Source organism: Pseudophryne corroboree, chromosome 1, assembly GCF_028390025.1.
Source record: "Pseudophryne corroboree isolate aPseCor3 chromosome 1, aPseCor3.hap2, whole genome shotgun sequence".
NCBI lineage: Eukaryota > Metazoa > Chordata > Amphibia > Anura > Myobatrachidae > Pseudophryne > Pseudophryne corroboree.
Genome location: NC_086444.1, coordinates 240816425 through 240837914, shown reverse-complemented (window position 1 = coordinate 240837914; position 21490 = coordinate 240816425). Strand labels below are relative to the sequence as shown.

Here is a 21490-nt window from a genome sequence, read left to right as displayed (position 1 = left end):
CAACTGTGTCCTCCTGAAAATGGATGCCAGTCTGCGGGGTTAGGGCACTGTGTTGGAGCAACACTCTCTCCAGGGTCGGTGGACCAGGGAGGAATCTCTCCTCCCGATAAACATTCTGGAATTGCGGGCAGTGTCCAATGCGTTGATACTGGCCCTGCCTTTCGTACAGAACAGGCCTGTTCAAGTACAATCAGACAACGCCACCACGGTGGCATACATAAATCATCAAGGCGGCACTCGAAGCCGCATGGCAATGATGGAAGTGTCAAAAATTCTTCAATGGGCGGAACGCCATCTGCCAGCAATATCGTCAGTGTTCATTCCGGGGGTCCTCAACTGGGAAGCGGACTTCCTCAGTCGTCAGGACGTACACGGTCTTCCAACTCCTTGTGGACAAGTGGGGTCTACCAGATGTAGACCTGATGGCGTATCAACACAATCACAAGGTTCCGGTCTTCGAAGCAAGGACAAGGGATCCTCAAGCAGCGTTTGTGGACGCACTGGCAATTCTATGGAACTTTTGGCTGCCATACGTGTTCCCTCCAGTGTCACTCCTGTCCAGGGTACTAAGGAAGTTCAAAAAAGAAGGAGGAATATTGCTTCTAGTCGCTCCAGCGTGGCCCAGACGGCATTGGTTCTCAGACCTGCAGGGTCTCTCGATCAAGTGTCCTCTTCTACTTCCTCAACGCCCAGACCTCCTCGTTCAGGGCCCTTGTGTTTACCAGGACATGGCAAGACTGACTTTGACGGCGTGGCTCTTGAAGCTTCACTGCTGAGGGCCAAATGATTTTCTGAGGTGGCTATTCAAACTATGTTGAAGGCCCGCAAACCGGCTTCTGCACGGATTTATTATAGGGTCTGGAATTTTTACTTCACCTGATGTGCTGCTAAGAATTACGATGCATACAAGTTTAGTACTTCCAAACTTCTGTTTTTTTTCAACAAGGCCTGGATTTAGGACTTCGCCTGGCCTCCCTCTAGGTTCACATTTCTGCCTTGTCCGTGTGGTTTCAGCAACAAATTGTATCTATTCCTGATGTTCATACATTAATTCAGGGCGTAGTACGGATTCAGCCTCCCACAGGGACTCCTGTGGCTCCATGGGATCTCTATGTTGTCCTTAATGCCCTTCAAGAGTCTCCGTTTGAACCTCTTGAGTCTGTGGACCTTACGCTTAAGGTCATTTTTCTGTTGGCTATTGCCTCTGCTAGGAGGGTGTCTGACTTAGGCGCTTTGTCCTTTCGTCTATCCTTTCTGATTTTTCACCGTGACTGGGCAGTTCTTAGAACTCGCCTTGGTTATCTACATAAGGTGGTGTCATCTTTCCACCTTAACCAAGAGATTGTGGTTACGGCCTTTATCTCTCCTGGTTTGTTCTCCAAACAGCGGTCTTTGGATGTGTTACGGGCTCTCCGTACATATGTAGAAAGGACTGCCTCTATCAGGAGATTAGATTCTCTTTTTGTACTTTTTGGTTTTCACAAACGTGTCTGGCCTGCGAATAAGCAGACCTTGGCCAGATGGATTAGAATGGTGATTGCACAAGCTTATGCGCAGGCTGGACTCCCAGCTCCTGCTGCTATCAAGGCCCATTCTACTCGGTCTGTTGGACCTTCTTGGGTGGCCCACAGTGGCGCTTCCGCTGAACAATTGTGCAAGGCGGCTACGTGATCCTCAGTGAACACGTTCATCAGGTTCTATGCCTTTGATACTTCCGCTCCCAGGATGCTTCCTTTGGATGCCGGGTTCTTTGTGCCCGCTATGGTGCATCCTCTCCCATGAGGAACTGCTTTAGGACATGCCTGATGTTATTCCCTGTGGAATACCAGTGTACCCCGCTGCAGAAAAGGAGATTTATGGTAAAGACTTACCATTGTTAAATCTCTTTTTGCGAGGTGCACTGGTTTCCACAGGGCGCCCACCCTGACGCACTTAGCTTCTTTGGGTTTGTATGGCATTAGCCGCTAGTCCCTTCTCCTGTCGTGAGAATGTGGGTCTATGTGACTAACATCTACCGTCTCTCTTACCTGCTACTGCATTGGACTGGTTAACAAAACTGAGCTCCAGTGACTGGAGGCGGGGCTATAGAGGAGGTGGTGCAGTGCATCCTGGGAACAGTCAAAGCTTTAGCATGTTGGTGCCTCGGATCAAGATCCAACTCCACACCCCAATGTTATTCCCTGTGGAAACCAGAGTACCTCGCAGAAAGAGATTTAACAATGGTAAGTCTTACCATAAATCTCCTTAACCTCACTCATTCACTGGGTTCCTGTTGGAAAACTATGGTACATCATGTTAACAAATACAAGAAGCCATATCTAATATAATACTTAGATGCTAAACAGGCTTACTGCATGATCACAACAGCTAGTCCCGCATAATAGCAGTACTCACAATACAAGGCTTCCAGGATAAGTTGTTTGCAGGTATTTCAGGCTTATAAAGCAGAATTTCTACCTCTGGTAATGACTATGTCTCCTCCCTTTCTCATAAAAAAATTGGCGAAGCTGATTTTGATGACATGTTACTGAACTCCCCTCCTTCTTTCTCATTTCTGTATCCCCTTCTTTGGTTAATGGAACAAAACTTCAATAGAAACTACTGATAAAAAAAAGTGGCAATGCTTTCTCTCTGTCGTTATCCTATTCCTAGTTGCCTCTAGGATTATATCAAACCCATAAATTTTAAGGGTGGCTAGTTGCAGTCATAAAGTATGCTATTCTCCTCTGAATAACTAATCCAACAGTATCTTTCGCCAATGTTTTGAAAAGCAATATGACCAAGACAGAACGTTTACACGTCTATATATCTCTTAGGGTTGGGATTGATTTGGTGGTGTTCAGGATGTGTATTTTTCCAGGGCCACTTTTATTACCCAATCCGCCCCTGCGCAACGTTGAAAGAAAGTGCAATTGAATATGCTAGCACTACATATACGTTAATAAATAAATGAATATATAGATGTTACAGCCAATAATTATAAAACCCCTTGGTGTCACTGGGACTGTAAATTTGAACAAATTTTAATACCAAAAGCTACAGTATATTGTACATTTAAAAATGATTTTCCTGTGGGGGACAATTTGTTTCATTGTTTTCTGTGAGGTCCAATGTGTGTTTTTTTCTTGTGCAATGTTTTTTATCTGGGTTTGCATGCACCGCGATGATGTTCGTACAGAGTTGCAGTACTGACTGAGACACACCAGGAAGTGTATTAGAAATGTGTTGGGCATTCCTGTGTGGTTACAGGGGGTTGGCTAATAAGGCGCAGATGTAACGTAGTATGGGCATATTGCTTAAAGTGGTTGCATATAGAGATGTTGAATTGCTCACATTGGATACATACTCAGATGAATGAGCTTCACCTAGCATAGGGCTGGTGAAAGTTTAAATGGTGTGACCGATGGTGGTGTCTAAAGATGCACAAAGCATGATTGCAGCATCTGTAGACACTGACAGTGGGTGTTTCAGCCCTTGTATATTTGGATGCACGGATGTGCACTAGGGAACTGCGTCATTAGCAGAAAGTCACAGAAGCAACAACAGCAAATGATGCAAAGAAGACCACAACTGCATCCAACTCAGAATTAGACTTTATGAGAAGGAATCCTTCCCCCTTAACAGACTCCACCCCCACAACAGACCTCATCCCCATTACGGCTGCTTCCATAAATTTCTCGGGCTGGTTTTCAATCCCATCCGATCCTGGTAGATAGGTGGAATAGCCTCCTATAAGAGATGGTGGAGGCTAAGACAGTAGATCAATTTAAACATGCTTGGATAGGAATAAAGATATCCTTACGAAAAAAGTAATGGCGCCCAAGATGGCTGCCTCTCCTTTTGTATGCTCCTGATCATCTCCATAAAACAGCTTAAATTCACCACAACTGACCTATGAATCATCATAAATATCCAAGGACTTACCTTGAACTTGTACTACTCTACGCGGACATTTAATCAAAACCAACGGATTGCATTCCTGCGCTGAGATACACACTGGATTGAATCCTGGACTGAATCATCTGCATATCTCCACTGAGAAATCCTTCAGTTTAGCAGCTGCTGTACTCTGCATTGGACATTACCCAGATAAGGTACTGTGGATTACAACCTATCTTTGGCTACATCCAGCCCCTCACTTAGACATCATCCACCTCTGTTCTCTGAGCAACAAATAACTGACTTAGTGCATTAATCTACTAATATCAGTATATTCAGGCTCTGAATTGCTGAAGGCTCACTACCCCCACAAAAAAATCTACTTCAAAGGCCTCTCACACTGAGACTTTTCACACCTACACAGTAGGAATTGGCTTCTAACACCTTTCCAAAAGGCTGCCTATCCTAGGATAATTTACTAAATTAGCAGATATTTTATTTATTACTTGCTCCAAATATACACAATAGGTTATAGCAATAATTTTGTTCATAATCCCATTATAATTTTGGATCACATACCGAATTGGGGGAAAACAAAACACAAAAAGGAAAAAAAAAAAAAAAAACAAGAACAAAAAAAAAAAACCCCACTGCTTTCTCTCCCTCTCTCATCATCATATGCAGCTCAAATTTATAGTAATCTGTCATTGATGACCAAATGTATACGTATTGCTCCAGCTTCATTCTTTCACTCCGCCCACCACGTTCTGCAGTTCCTATCACACCATCACAGGCTTCTATTCTCCAATCCCTTGGCATTTTAAAAAGAAAACACATGCGCATTTGTGGTAAGCGAGCAGGCCGGAAATGTATTTCCCCCGGTAACCATCTAAGTCCTTTGCCCACCTGCTCACCCCCATACTCAAAGAACAATCAAATAGAAGTGATACCCAAAAAACGGCCCTGTGTTTGGAAGGACAGAACTGTCAACTCTCACTTTGTGACCCCCATACCCAGAGCTCCTGCACTTAACATAAAGAAAACTGAAGGCCCTCTGGTATGCCCAATCAGGTCAGTCCTTTGTAATGCCAGATCTATAAGAAACAAGACTGCAACAATTGCTGACCTTATTGAATCTGCAGATCTAGTCTGTATTACAGAGACCTGGCTAGATGAAAATGCAGCACCTATATTGGAGGCTGCAGTACCAACAAACTACTCTGTCATCCACAACCCAAGACTGGACCGCAGGGGTGGCGGGATGGCTATCCGCTTAAAAAAAAAACTTAAACTTAGGGTTCACCCTATTGAAACTACTCGCTCATTTGAGTGCATTGCTGCCCGGAGTTCGACAGGATTAGGTTTCAGAGTACTTCTCATTTACCGGCCACCTGGAGATGGAAAGATATTTCTACAAGAAATTGCAGACACTGTTGCTGGCCTGGTTCTGGAACATCAAAGATGGCTCATCCTCGGGGATTTCAATGCATGGGTGGATGATGAGCTCTCACGCCTTGGCCAAGACCTCCTGTGCACAATGAATGGTCTGGGCTTCACACAGGTCATTCCCTCTGCCACACATAAAAGTGGTCACACTCTCGACCTTGTCTTTCAGATTGGATTAGAAGTCACTGACCTAAAAATAAACCCAGTCATCTGGTCAGACCACTACTCCCTCTGGTTCTCAGTTGCAACCCCTCAAATAAGATCTCTGCCCGTGGAGTTGACCAGGTATCGTCCAAGGAGGGGTATGACCCCCCAGGTTCTTGCAGCAAACCTGGATCTCTCTGCTATACTGGGTGCCTGTGAAGATCCCTGTTCCCTAGTCCGTTATTATAATAGGGCTGTTATGGCTGCAATTGATATTGCCCCTGTGCGTTTAAGACCTCGTAAACCACAACGTCAAGCTCCATGGTTCGACAACAGTGTTAGTGAGCTCAAGAAAAGGGGGCGTAGACTGGAAAGACGATGGAGGAAGACTAACCTAGTGGATGACAAAATAAAACTAATAAAGCATAACGAAGAATATCAATCGACAATCACTCGTAAGAAAGCACAGTTCCTGTCAAATGAGATCACAGCAGCAAACAATAGGCCAGCTCAACTTTTCCGCACAGTGGAGATGCTTTGCAAGCCAGCATGCCTGCAGACTGATGAGACCCTCTCCCAGGCAAGATGCAACGAGTTTGCAAACTTCTTTGCAGATAAAATATCCACCATCCGGGCTGGAATCTCCACAGTGCCATCAAAGGAGTGCCGAACTACAAAGCCTGACAATATATTTGCTACCTGCCTTCATGGACCAGCTTTGATCCAGTGGATGTAAAGGACACTGCTGAAATTGCTCGGATTTTGCGTCCCACCACCTGTGATCTGGACCCAGCCTCAACCAAGCTTCTAATAGGTTGTATGGATATAATTGGTCCTGTCTTTACAAAAATTGTTCAATGCTCTTTGCAGACAGGCATTTTTCCTGAACCCCTAAAGGAAGCAATTGTTAGACCGCTTCTTAAAAAACCTAATTTAGATCCCGACTGCATGACCAACTACAGACCGGTATCAAACCTTCCTTTCCTAGGAAAGGTTATTGAGAAAGTGGTTGCAAATCAACTGGAAACCCGCCTGACAACCAATGATATTTATGATCCATTTCAATCAGGATTCAGGAGAAGACATAGCACTGAAACAGCCCTGGTGTGTGTGTTAAATGATCTTCTGGTGGCAAAAGACAGAGGTGACTGTTCAATATTAATCCTTCTGGATCTCTCGGCAGCATTTGATACCGTGGACCATGGGCTTCTGATTGAGCGACTGATACATTTCTGTGGTCTGGATGGCACAGTCCTAAGCTGGTTCAAATCATTTCTCACAGGCAGGTCACAGAGTATCATCTGGATTATACTCCTCACCACCAGTGCCATTGCCATGTGGTGTCCCACAAGGTTCTATACTATCCCCCATGCTTTTTGCAGTATACATGCTCCCATTGGGCGAAATAATCAGGCGCCATGGCCTGGTCTACCACTGCTATGCAGATGATACACAACTGTACTTGTCCTTTTCTCCGGGCACTGATAACCCAATAGCAACCCTAAATGGCTGTCTAGCTGAACTACAGGAGTGGATGAGCGCCAGTTGGCTGCGACTGAACCCGGATAAAACAGAGGTCCTTATGATACGACCGCAACATCAAAGGACAAGACTGCAGCATAGCCAACCAACTGGACTTACACTCGGGGATTCAGAATTACAGACCAGTGATCGTGTGTGGAATCTTGGCGTTGTCCTGGATGGTGGCTTGACACTTAAACATCAGATATCAGCCACAATCAAATCCTCATTCTTTCACCTGAGGAACATAGCCAGAATCAAGCACTTAATTCCCTCAGATGATATGCCAAAAGTCATACATGCATTTGTATCATCTCGTTTAGACTACTGTAATGCCCTCTACCTTGGTCTACCAGCAAAAGAATTGCAGCGCTTACAGCTGGTGCAAAACACAGCTGCCAGGCTATTAACCAACCAGCCCCGTTCTAGCCACATAACACCCATCCTCTACTCCCTTCACTGGCTGCCTGTACGATGGCGAATCATCTTCAAGATTGGCTTACTGAGTTTCAAAGCATTACATGACCAAGGCCCAAGGTACCTGAAACAGCTTCTGACCCCATACTGCCCCACTCGATTACTGCGATCTGTAGATGAAGGACTTTTAGCAGTACCTAGAATCTACCATAATTCATCTGGGGGTCGAGCTTTTAGTCATGCGGCTCCGACTCTATGGAACTCACTTCCCCGCACAGTGCGAGAGGCCCCAACTATAGAATCCTTCAAAAGTAGACTCAAGACTTTTCTGTTTACTCAAGCATTTCCATAATGTCCCTTTTAGTATCTTCATACTTCTGTATTTTATGAAAATGTACTTTATTATTTTCTGCACTATATTATGCTATGTATCTGTTAAGCGCCTTGAGTCCTATTGGAGAAAGAGCGCTATATAAATAAAATTAATATTATTATTATTATTATCAAATAGGGTTAAGGTTACAATAGGTAAACAAATTGTCAGATTAGATGGGCCAAGTAATTCTTATCTGCCAGCAAATTTTCTATATTTAAATAACAAGATCAAGTATCTGGGTATCTATTTAAAAAGTAGAATTGTCTCTACCAAGTTAATCATCCCTTTTTGCTGACCTGCATTAGAAGAGACCTGGGACAAAATGCAGGCCCTCATTCCGAGTTGTTCGCTCGCAAGCTGCTTTTAGCAGCTTTACACACGCTAAGCCGCCGCCTACTGGGAGTGAATCTTAGCTTCTTAAAATTGCGAACGAAAGATTCGCAATATTGCGATAAGACATCTCTGTGCAGTTTCTGAGTAGCTCGAGACTTACTCGGCATCTGCGATCAGTTCAGTGCTTGTCGTTCCTGGTTTGACGTCATAAACACACCCAGCGTTCGCCCAGACACTCCTCCGTTTCTCCAGCCACTCCCGCGTTTTTCCCAGAAACGGTAGCGTTTTTTCGCACACACCCATAAAACGGCCAGTTTCCGCCCAGAAACACCCACTTCCTGTCAATCACATTACGATCACCAGAACGAAGAAAAAACCGTGAGTAAAAAACCTAACTGCATAGCAAATTTACTTTGCGCAGTCGCACTGCGGACATTGCGCATGCGCACTAAGCGGAAAATCGCTGCGATGCGAAAAAATTTACCGAGCGAACAACTCGGAATGAACCCCGCAGATCTCTTGAACTGGACATTTTACTTCTATTAAAATTAATATATTAACAAACCTACTGTATCTCTTTCATATGCTGTCCATAACAATCTCACCAACTACATCACCCTTCCTTCTAAAGATGGTGTTATGAAGAAAAACCTCCTCTTCACACTAAGATTTCACACAGATCAATGAAAGCAGGTGGCCTGGCTATATATTCAAATGTAACAAATATTTGTATAAGGCTCATCTTTGTTCAGTGTGTGGATAGCTCTCCTTTCAGAGTGCTGTGGGCTGATATAGAATCAGTAGTACTGGCTACAGCTTCCCTCTCATATGGCTGCCCAGGGTACCTGTGCCTGACGCACCCCTAGATTACAATTTTATTAGATGATCACTGTACATTTGGACACACTGGTGGAGGATATACAATGTAGCACCACCTATCTCTCTGCTAATTTCTCAGTGAAGTAGCTTGACCTTCCCTCCTGCACTATCTCTCCATTTGAACAAAGAAAAGAGCAGATACAGCACGCCCAAACAGTGTTTTCAGAAATTGGAAGGCTGCCAACTAGGGGTTAACCCAATTCCCCTTAAGATAAAAATGTAATATATAATAAATATACACAGAATTTTGGGACTTGGAATTCCACTTTCTGCTGGAACTCTCAAGAGAGAGAAAAACACATTAAGGGCAGTTGGGACAGATCCAGTTTCCTGCACTTTGGGCCTTATTCAGATTCAGTTGTCATTTTGCAAAAAATCGCAAAGCTACAACTCTTTACCATGCGGGGGGCTGCCCATCACAGGGTAAAGCCTCCCCGCATGCCAGGTCCTGCCCCCTCCCCGCTAACATGCAAGCACATCGCTATACAGCAATGTGCTCACATGATTAAGGTAGCCCTCTGCTGCAGTTGGAGGGCCACCATCTTTTGGGTCATAGCGGCTGCTTGTGACATCAACGCAGTCGCTGCAGCCCGACCCCCCAACTGTCCAGACATGCCCCTACAATGGAGCATCGAATTGCTAAAATCGCCAAATAGCGATTTCGGCACTTTTGCATCTGACCCTGAATCAGGTCCTTTATCCACTTGACGCCCCTCCCCACATTCTTCCGCAGTAACTTTTAGTCTCTCTTCTACACTCCTCGACTTACTCCTTGAACTCAAGTTTATTAACTAACATTTTTGGTCTGCCTTCCTATTGCTTCCTCTTCCTCTCCAAAAGACACGTGTGTGTATTTGGTTTCTGACATATTGCCCTGCCATCCTTGTTATGTGATATGTTTTCAACAGTTCTGATACAGCTTCAGTTTAAATTATCTATTTTTATTCTAAGCCAACATTTTATCAGTATGGAAGAGTGGAACGATATGTACACTGGAATCTTAAGCAGGATATTATTAGTTTGCAGTGCTAGGTGATGATTGGAAAGAGGTTAGTATAAGTTAGGAGCTGTAGTAACATTTTGTGCATGCTACACAGGTAAGAAAAACATGGGGAAAGTACCATTTGTAAATGATTCCACAGATCCTCCTGGTCAGCATTTGAAAATGAAAATCTCTTCAAGTATGACTGTGATGAGACAAATGGAAGGTTCATTACTTCTCGAGGAGGTACGCAGACAGATCCACGTTGTATCAATGAATCAGATGTGTCTGTCTAGTCTTATATTGTCAAAGATTCATAAATTCCAAAAATGATTTTCTTAACTCACGCTGATCCCTTTGATGAAGAGGTTGTCTGTCAGGAAAGTAGAAACCATTCGGACTAAAGCAGCCGCCTGTAGTGAAAAGTAAATCACATTTAATTATGTGCACGTTAGTTATATTTCTTGAAATTAGAAAGTGGCATTTATTTAACAACAGCATTTGAGTTTTTGCAGACCGCTGTGTTAAAAGTTGGCAATTCTTCCAATATAAAAGCATTCTGATTGGCTCATTGTTTAGAATTCTCCCTATTGTTAAGTTATGATACTTTTATATGTAATTTTTTCTAACTTGTCATCTAGTAACAATGCATAACTAACCATTCAAAATAACTATCTAGAGTATGAATAGGTATGTGGATACAATTTGTACTATACAAAAGGTGTTTTTTGTTCTGTTTGGTTTTTTTTCACAAACCCCTATTTATGCAGATTTCTGACACGCTGTATTATATTAAAGCTTATTCATATGATATCACTTTTTCCCTGAACTGTCAGATGTGACTACTCTGTACCGGTAACACTATGCATTGGACTTTAATGTTAGAAATATATTTGTTGTTAGAAATTAGATTTGCATTGCCACTTATGGCATTGTGACACAGTATTATGGTGTTAACTACTGCCAGCTGAACTCGTAATCAATATATCTCGCTGTCATATTTTTGTGATATTTGGCTATATTCTGCAAGTATAAAATGTGAAAACCCATACACAGGTCTTTATGTAGAATTGCTATTGCCCTAAGCACTACATGTTAATGCATACTACCCTGGCAGTGCTGCTGTTTTGCTCTCCTGGCTTGCGCTCATGTGACCGGCGCTCGGGATCCCGAGCGCTCAAAATGACGGCCAATGGAATGCCAACCAAGAGGATCTATTCCCAATCATGGGTGTCCACGACACCTATAGAGTGGGAATAGAACCTGTGGTGAACGCAGCGAGCCCGCAACTTGGAATTACCCCCTATATGTAGTGTATCTATTTGAAAATGTGTTGATTATAGATTGTTTATATGGTGCAGCAACTTCAGATTCTGTTACCACTCATTGAGGAATCGTTACATACTGTAGGTTGATTTTTCCCCATAACTAGGAGTGCTCCTTCTGTATACGGGGAAGAAGGGGGTTCAAAATATATTTCTGTACATGGGACCCATTTAATAGTTGTACCACTGAAAGCAATGTAGCTTTCACAAAAATACAAATGCATGCAAGCACAACACTGGGAAATAAATTCCCCTGTAAATTTACAAATAGACCTTTACATTTACTAATCTGTGGTATTTATGTAATAAAGAGTCAAACATTGTTCACTTAAATAAACATTTTACTGATGGTGTATAATGGACAGCTTCTTGTTGTCCCACTAGGAGCAACTGAAAATACATTCTAGGACTACAGTATGGTGTAAATTGGAGGTTCCACCTTTTGGTTTTTCTTAGCTAAAAAGAGAAGTAACTTACCTTGTTGTATGTGAAGTCATCAAATAATAACTTTATATGATCCACTTTATTAATGTCTTCTTCTTTAACTGATACAGTCCTCGCAGATGTCAAAGCATCTTTTTCAAAAATATTTATCAAGTTGTGCAGCATAAAGAGCTCATTCTGCCAAGATCAAGTCAATATAATCACAATACTATGTTTACAATTGGTTGAATGTGCTATGCATATTTAGGGGGGTATTTATCAAAGCTTGGCGAGAGATAAAAGTGTGAGAGATAAAGCACCAACCAATGACCTCCTACAGTAATTGTCATTTTTCAAACACAGTCTGCAAAAAGGCAAAAGAAGACTGGCTAGTACTTTATCTCCCATATTTTCTCTCTTTCCAAGCCTAAACAAACACCCCTTAACTACTTAACGGACATTTTTTTTCCAAAAACTGCTCAGAAATTGTCAGATCTTTTTTATGAGTGAATTGGGTGAAGAACATGTGCTTAGACTTCTCAAAAATGATTTTATTTAAAAAAATAAATAAACATTTGTAAAATAAAATAAAAAATTCCCCCACACATCGGAACATCAGATAGTCACAACTGGAACATTGGTAACATCATGAACATTGACACTTTAATTTTGCCAGCAGCAAACACCAGGTACACACTGGGGGGGCTTGGGGCCAATTTCCCCAGCAACTGCTAATGTGTGCAGCCACCAGAAGGTGCCTTTGAGAGCGTCAGCTGTGGAAAAGTTCTCTTCCTGCAGCCGCACACACTGTGTATCTGACTGGTCGCATCGTTTGCAACCAGATCAGATAATGCACTTGCTGGTGTGGTTGCATACTATATGACCACGCCAGGCAAGTGGTTAATTATGCTATGAAATCACTGTAACATTTACTGTATACCTTGTGAGAGATGTCCTGGGAATCTGTATGAGGGTATCTATACCTTTTAGATTGTAAGCTCGCAAGAGCAGGGACTTCTTTCCTCATGTGCCTTTCCTTTTCTTACTTACACTATCTTATACTCCATACTCCCTTTGATGGCACCTAACCGCGGGTTTTCTATACCTGTGCTATATTGTCTTGAACTGTAAGTGCTGTTTTCTTGTTGCTCATTTGATTATGTACTGTGTAATGGGCGCTGCGGATCCCTTGTGGCGCCATATAACTAAAGGATAATAATATAGTACATTTCTGTTATATGTGAATTCAATTCCAGGGATTCTTATATGGAAAGTGGAAGCTAACTTTCTACTGTAGTCAGCTCAAGTAAAAAATTATTAACTGGGTCCCTGGGGAAGAGTGAGTGGGTCTCTATTCCATGAGGCTAGTTCTAGTTTTCTGGCAATCCTGTAAGGTAACAGTCTGATGAACAGGCTGCAGCTATGGTGCTGAGATAAAGGTAGGAAAATCAGAGAGAGTAATCCTGGGGCTGGGAGACCTCTGCAGTTGGAAAACTTCAACTTTTTCGTTTTTCTTTACCTTGCATGTGTTGGACACTAGGAGGCATATTTATCACAATCTGAGATGCTGATGTGATGTGATAAATTCGCCCCAATTTGCAATGCGATATGAATACATTGTAGCGATGTATCAATCATCACATGCAGGGACAGAGCTTGCAAAAAAGCTCTGTCCATGCGAATCCAGTTACTGCAACTTTCAGGGTATTTTTCATGAAAAATACCCTAAGATTGTACCGCACATACACCGCCTTTATACTTATAAGCCCAGTGATTGGTGTATTTCTCCTCCGGTCAGCTGATAGCCTGGCTCCTGGTCTGTGACCCCGTTCAGCTGTGCTGTAAACTAGCAACACATATGTGCTAAAGTGAGATGCCAGTTTAAAGCATAGCTGACCAGGGTCACAGAGCAAGAGCCCTGACAACCAGCTGACCGGAGGAGAGACTCACCGATCACCGGATCCCTGGGAGTAGGTGAGTATTTATTTTTATTTTTTTCAAACTACTTTTTTTTTTTTTTTTTTACAGTGATCAGTTTGTGGTGTATTTAGATGATAAATATAGCATTATTCTCACAGGGCTCTCTCCAGTATTTTTTATTTATTTATTATTACTTTGGTCAGTTAGCATTTCCCATTACAAGTATGGGAAATTCGATTTGATTACTAGATAAAAATGTAAATTTAAGGGCTTGGAGGAAAATTTTATTAATTCTCCTACAGTTACTGTACCTTTTAGTACATTTAGGTGATATTAACTAGAATAATGTGAAAAGGTGTGAAACTCGAAGGGGCTGATGAAGAGTTGAACATATTGTTTCTTTGCAACAACTTCTTTTTTTTTATTATCATTTACTCCAAATTGACTTCCAACTCCTGAATGTTTATTTGCAGTCACACTGGCCAAGCAGTGTTTGAGTGGAAATTAATCGTTTGTGGTAAAAGTATGGGACAAATTGATAACAGATAGTCAACTTTATAGCATGGGCCGTGATGAGATAAAAGTCATTTTCCAAGCTTAAATAATTATTGACTGATTCATCTTAGCAGTCAAAACATTGTCTATTTTAATACTGTTCTACTACTGTACTTTTTCCCTTACTCAATTCTGACACCTTTTGTCTTACACTTGCATTTTGTTACATTATTTTGTTAGTTTTGAGACTGTCTGGGATATTGAGAGCACATTTATGTAGGGGTGAATAGGGTAATGATGAAATAAAAATGATGCCAATGCATCACAATGAAAAGACGGTATATGGAGTGAGAGAACTGGCCCTTGCTGTATAAATGGCACAGCTTGACCTGCACAGTGTCTGAGACAATTATTCCCAAACACACACCTACCCTAACATTAATGTCCATTCTGAGGTGAAATGGCTTTGCAGAAACCTGGAGGAAGCTACACCCTGCAATGTGAAACCAAAGTGAAGAGAAGCTCCATAATTGTCCATAAAAGCTAGTATAGCAAATGTCGGGAAAATCTGCTATAAAATTGTTTCCTTTTTAGAGATAATCACAAAGATACACTTGACATATTCAGTGACCCCTTTTACCAGCCTCTGGATTTGTTATCATTGCACTTTAATATAAATACTTCAAATTATAGATTTTACCCTCAGAGGCTCATTCGTCACACAGCGTTTAAGTATGCTGAGGAAATGCTCACTGTCCAGTAATTAGCGTGACTGGTACCATCCTTCCCTCTGCTAATGGACAGTGCCTTGCAGAAACGTTTAGCACTAAGTGAGGAACCCTTATACCAGTGGTTCCCAAACTTTTTTGGATCACGGCACCCTAGAGTATCAGAATTATTTTCACGGCACCCCTAGGCTATACATTTTTTATTGATACATTTTGAAAGAAATATTAAATTGTGTTTATATGTCAACCCTAGGTTCAGTTGTGTAGTGAGGGACAGGATTCGCTTCTGTGTGTGCACATATTTTATGTTTGGCAGCCACCAGCACTGGTTTTGCCTATTACATTGACCATAAATAATTAGAATTTGTCCTGGACCACAATCCGAGGCACCCCTGCAAATGCGCTGAGGCACCCCAGGGTGTCTTGGCACTGGGAAACCTGCTTAAAGTGTGCCATCTTCTACAGTATAAGGCAGTGGTTTTCAAACTGTGGGGCAGACGTATTAACCTGGAGAAGGCATAAGGAAGTGATAAACCAGTGATAAGTGCAAGGTGATAAACGCACTAGCCAATCACCTCCAATATGCAAATTGACAGGGGCTGACTGGCTGGTGCATTTATCACCTTGCATTTATCACTGGTTTATCACTTCCTTATGCATTCTCCAGGGTAATACATCTGCCCCACAGTTTGAAAACCACTGCCTTATACTGTAGATAATGGCACACTTTAAGCAGGTTTCCCAGTGATTGCAAAATGCCACTTTAATCGATGTTTATTATTGTGTGAACATTTTTTTTTAATAAGGATAAATGTAATTATTACAGTACTTGAAAGGTAATTCACAGAAGCAGAAGAACATAGATATGCAGTGTTATTGACACTTAATTTTCTTTAGTGGTATCACACACGTACGTACACATTTGCACTTTTGAGCTTGGGTTAGTTAATCACTGTGGGGCTCTTACTGATGCCTCAATTGTGGAGTTTCATGTGGGCTAATGCGTTAAAGCATCTAACTTTGGGCCTCAGAGAGCTGCACAAACCTCATGGTCTGCGTACATCTCTGATTGTGAGTGGACTGTGCATGTGCAGAATGGGTCCTGTGTGATCGCACAAAGTACCCCTAAGCCAAAGCCTGAGAGACAGGGAGTGGCTACTTGGGTAAGCTTCAACATGCTGCCAACATCATGGGTGATAGTTACGATGGCGATGCGCTGCTGCGTTTTTGGATGCAGCACACAGGTTGCAGATGCGGACAGGAGACAACTATACAGATCCCGCCTAATGCATTAGCATCTATACCAGTGGTTCTCAAACTGTGTGCCGTGGCACCCTGGGGTGCAGCGAGGCACTTGCAGAGGTGCCTCGGATTTGTGGTCCAGGAACAATTCAGTTTTTATATGGTCAATGTAATAGACAAAACCAGTGCTGGTGGCTGCCAACTATAAAAAATGTGGACAAATCGAAGTAAATTTTGTCCCTCACCACATAACTGAACCTAAAGATGACATATAAACACAATTAATTTAATTAAATATTTCTTTCTAAATTTCTCAATATAAGCTTTTGGCCTAAGGGTGCCATGAAAAACATTTTTGATACTCTAGGGCGCTGTGATTTAAAAAAGTTTTAGAACCACTTATCTATACACAAAGTCGCAGCAGCGGGGTGGTCTGCAGCCATCTCTGAATCAGACCCTTTTCTTCCGTAATTGGCAAACAAGATTCCTAGTGGGATAAGATATTCTGAGTAACTGGATGCCTTGAGAACCAGTGTAGCAAAAACTTGTAATACATTTTTTACTTTTGCCACGGTGCGCATTCCTATCACGGCTGTGCAAATCTCCTATACAGATAGGTAATGAAAAGCTCATGGTAGAAAACTAGGGGTCTGCGAGTTTATAGAAATGCCCTACAAGCCCTTCCCTGGTGTACATCTGTGCGTATGCATGTGCAACGACTGAGACACCTACTTTGAGTCGCACCTTTATAACATATATATTATAGATATAATTATATGACTATACAAGAGAGCGCAAAATAATGAGAAGATAGAAACAATTTATTAAAATATTAAAAATGTTGATCATATAAAAACAACAATGTTGCTGAATATATAGAGCTTTAAAGTCCACTGACCATCACTGATAAACTACCAATTGAACAATAATGTCCCATGTGATTTATAATTGAATGTCCAGTTGTTCCTTATGGACAAAAATTGAATATTGATATACAGAGTACCCCACTTCAGACTCTATACAGGAACATTGAAGAGCAGAAACACAGTGATTTGAAGATACCTCTGCAAATGATGTGATCACATATGCTTACTTGTTGTGCTTATTTGAAAGCCGCCTGAAAGGAGTATGTTTTTGAAGTCTCCTAGCCAGCGTCTTGCTTCGCTGCTCACCCCCCCACACACACACATCCGTCAAGACGGCTGAACGCTCACCGCAAATGAGATGATGAAATAGCCGTGTCCTATGGTACAAGGACAGCCGGACAATGCGGGAGCAGCGGTGTAGAGACGATGGCAGGTCCCAAGTGTGGCAGTGTGCGGACGTTGGCAGGTCCCGGGGGGGAGCAGACGCGGCTCAGATGCAGCGGGGAAATCGGCTGTGCGCCTGAACTCAGGTGTGCAGAGGCGGTCAGGAACGTAGAAATTGTGGCTCCAGCCCTAATTGACGCGTTTCTCCGACGTAGGGGCAGTCGGTTTCATCAGAATAGGTTCCTAAGCTTTGGAAGTAGCTGATATTTAGGAACCTATTCTGATGAAACCGACTGCATATGTTATATGCATTTTTCATCATTGGGTGATACATAGGGGCCCTTGCAAACTTTTGCCTTGGGGCCTTCAATATACTGTATCTAGTTATGCTCCATAATGTTACATAATATGAACCGAGGCATTGTACTGTGGCATAATGTGAAGTGGAGGCACTATTGTGTGGCATAATGTGAACAGGAGGCACTAATGTGACATAATAAGGACTGGGCACACTGTATGGCATAATGTAAATCGGGGGTACTGTGTGGCATAATGTGTACTGACAGCCCTACAATGTGACATAACATGAACTAGGGCACTACTATGGTTCATAAAATAAACTAGAGCATTACTATGGGGCATAACATTAACTATGGCACTACTATGCTTCAGAAAGTTAACTAGGGCACTATTATAGGGCATATCATTAACAACTGAAGCAGAGACGTGTCTCTCTGGAAGCATTGGGACAGGTGCTTTTAAAAATGTTGCTATATGGCCCACAAACTTCTGGTTATTCCCCTGACGGTCCACTCTGCTGGAAAGGGATACAGAGATTCCTCTCCATCAATATTATAGCCTGTAAGCCTATCCAGATGGTGTCAACTATAGGAGTCAACTCCAAAAAGGGAGTGGTAAATTGCTCCATCAGCAGACTCCATTAAGATTTCTGTGACATTTACTACAATGGGTTTTCTAAAATAGTCCCAACACTTAAATTAGCCAATACCATGCAGAAATAGCCAACGCCACATAGTTTCATTGACAGTAAAAGTTGAATTAGCCATGTAAAGATTGTATCGTGCTTACCAGCTTCAGGTTGGGGTCAATGAAGCTAGCGCCAATGTATTCCATGTATGAGGCAAATCCCTCATTCAGCCATATATCATTCCACCACTTCATAGTAACAAGGTTTCCAAACCACTGGGGAAGAAAACAAATAAAATATCATTGGCTTGTAGGATCTTGTACAGACATTACACGGCACTTGCTTACTAATTTCATTATGTCCCATCACTCCCATGATTAATTTTGGCCTTAAGTACAGCTGATACTATATACTATATTTAATGAAAGCGGCGGACATAAGTTGTTAGGATTTTTTAATGTGTCATTGACACTTTTGCACTCTTCAGATAATTCTCCTTGGCACTCCTAGGTGCACTTCTACCAGAGCAGACAGTAGATGTTCAACTTGATGTGTTCAAGGTACTTCAGGTGCATGGGTATACAGCTACAACTATTTTTGTAACTCCCAGTATGGAACTGGTTAATTTGTGATTAATAACGTTGTTACTTTGTATCCATAAAAATAGCACTATGTGTGCTTAAAGAACATCCTTAAGTGGAGCTCCAGCGGTACATATATACCTATGGACGGTAATAATCTACTTTACTGGACTTTTTTATTGCAATATTGACATTGGTGTGTTTTAAAGTTTTTAGCATATATTATGCTGTGCATTATTATATAATTAATTAAGTGAATAAAAAATCTTTTAATGTTAGATAAAAGTTAATCCATATATGCGCTTCCTTGTGATATTTTTAAGATAACACAACTTGTGTAACTCAAAAAACTAAACTGCAGGTAAAGTACACACTGGGACGGGCGCCCAGCATCCTCTACGGACTAGGAGAAAAGGATTTACCGGTAGGTATCAAAATCCTGTTTTCTCATACGTCCTAGAAGATGCTGGGGTCCACTTCATGACCATGGGGTTTATACCAAAGCTCCAGTACGGGCGGGAGAGTGCAGATGACCCTGCAGCACCGATTGACCAAACTTGAGGTCCTCATCGGCCAAGGTGTCAAACTTAGAATTTTGCAAATGTGTTTGACCCTGACCAAGTAGCTGCTCGGCAAAGTTGTAATGCCGAGACACCCCGGGCAGCCGCCCAGGAGGAGCCCACCTTCCTAGTAGAAAGTGCCTTTACCGACATCGGTAACGGCAATCCAGCCGTAGAATAAGCTTGCTGAATCGTACCTCTGATCCAGCGCGCAATAGTCTGCTTGGAAACAGGACACCCAATATTGTTGGGAGCATACAGGACAAACAAAGCCTCTGTTTTCCGTATTCGAGCTGTTCTAGCGACATAAATCTTCAAAGCTCTAACCACATCTAGAGACTTTGACTCAGTGAACGTGTCAGTAGCTACTGGCACCACAATAGGTTGGTTTATGTGGAAAGAGGAAACCACCTTTGGAAGAAAATGTTGACGAGTTCTCAACTCTGCCCTATCTTCATGGAAGATCAGGTAAGGGCTCTTGTGGGACAAGGCCCCCAATGCAGACACCGGCCTTGCAGATGCTAACGCCAAAAGCATCACCACTTTCCAAGTGAGAAACTTCAACTCTTTCTTGTAGAGGCTCAAACCAACCCGATTAAAGGAACTGCAACAACACATTAAGGTCCCATGGTGCCACCAGAGGCACAAATGGAGGCTGGAAGTGCAGAACCCCTTTCACGAAGGTCTGAACCTCTGGAAGAGAGGCCAATTGTTTTTGGAAGAACACTGACAAGGCCGAAATCTGGACCTTGTTTGATCCCAATCGGAGGCCCGCCTCCACACCAGCCTGCAGAAAATGGAGAAAACGTCCCAACTGAAAATCTTCCTTAGGAGCCTTCTTGGATTCACACCAAGATACATATTTTCTCCAAATACGGTGGTAATGTTTCGATGTTACTCCTTTCCTGGACTGAATAAGAGTGGGGATGACTTCCTTGGGAATATCCTTTCGGACTAGGATCCTGCGCTCAACAGCCATGCCGTCAAACGTAGCCACGGTAAGTCTTGATACACGCACGGCCCTGCTGTAGCAGGTCCTCTCGAGGAGGAAGAGGCCGAGGGTCTTCTATGAGCAACTCCTGAAGATCCGGGTACCAAGCCCTCCTTGGCCAGTCTGGGGCAATGAAGATTGCACGAACTCTTGTTCTTATTATCTTGAGAACTTTTGGGATTAGCGGAATTGGAGGGAAGACATACACCTGAATACCCACTGGGCCACCAGCGCATCCACTGCTATTGCTTGCGGGTCTCTCGACCTGTAACAATATCTCTGAAGCTTCGTGTTGAGGCGAGATGCCATCATGTCTACTTGAGGAACTCCCCAAAGACTTGTCACCTGTGCGAAGACTTCTTGGTGGAGGCCCCACTCTCCTGGATGGAGATTGTGTCTGCCGAGGAAGTCTGCTTCCCAGTTGTCTACTCCCGGAATGAAAATCGCAGACAGAGCCTTTAGATGATTTCTGCCCAGAGGAGAATCTTCGTCACCTCTGCCATTGCCGCTCTGCCTGTTTATGTACGCGACTGCTGTTACATTGTCCGACTGGATCTGCACGGGATGATCTTGAAGAAGATGTACCGCTTGTTGAAGGCCGTTGTAAATGGCTCTCAATTCCAGCACGTTTATGTGAAGGCAGGCTTCCTGACTTGACCATTTTCCTTGGAAGCTTTCCCCCTGAGTGACAGCTCCCCAGCCTCGGAGACTTGCATATGTGGTTACCAGGAGCCAGTCCTGAATCCCGAATCTGCGTCCCTCTAGTAGGTGAGATTCGTGTAGCCACCACAGGAGTGAAATCCTGGCTTTCGACGACAGGATTATCTTCCGGTGCATGTGTAGGTGGGAACCCGACCACTTGTCCAACAGGTCCCACTGGAAAACTCTGGCATGGAACCTGCCAAACTGTAAGGCCTCGTAGGCCGCCACCATTTTCCCCAACAACCGAATGCACTGATGGATCGACACACTTCAATATCTGTTGTACCATTTTCTGGAATTCCAGAGCCTTTTCCACCAGAAGAAAAACTCTCTGGACTTCTGTGTCCAGGATCATCCCGAGAAAAGAC

General features: G+C 42.8%; 1 protein-coding gene across 1 annotated transcript in view; it reads right to left on the bottom strand.

Moving 5' to 3' along the window:
* The window catches only part of LVRN (laeverin), a 273477-nt gene that overhangs the window by 125337 nt on the left and 126650 nt on the right, over nucleotides 1–21490 (bottom strand). The window contains exons 6-9 of the mRNA XM_063964163.1: nucleotides 18450–18563; nucleotides 11780–11923; nucleotides 10325–10390; nucleotides 10117–10182 (exon numbers count right to left, since the gene is read on the bottom strand). Of these exons, the coding sequence (XP_063820233.1) occupies nucleotides 10117–10182; nucleotides 10325–10390; nucleotides 11780–11923; nucleotides 18450–18563 (390 nt within the window). The remainder of the gene's footprint in view (nucleotides 1–10116; nucleotides 10183–10324; nucleotides 10391–11779; nucleotides 11924–18449; nucleotides 18564–21490) is intronic.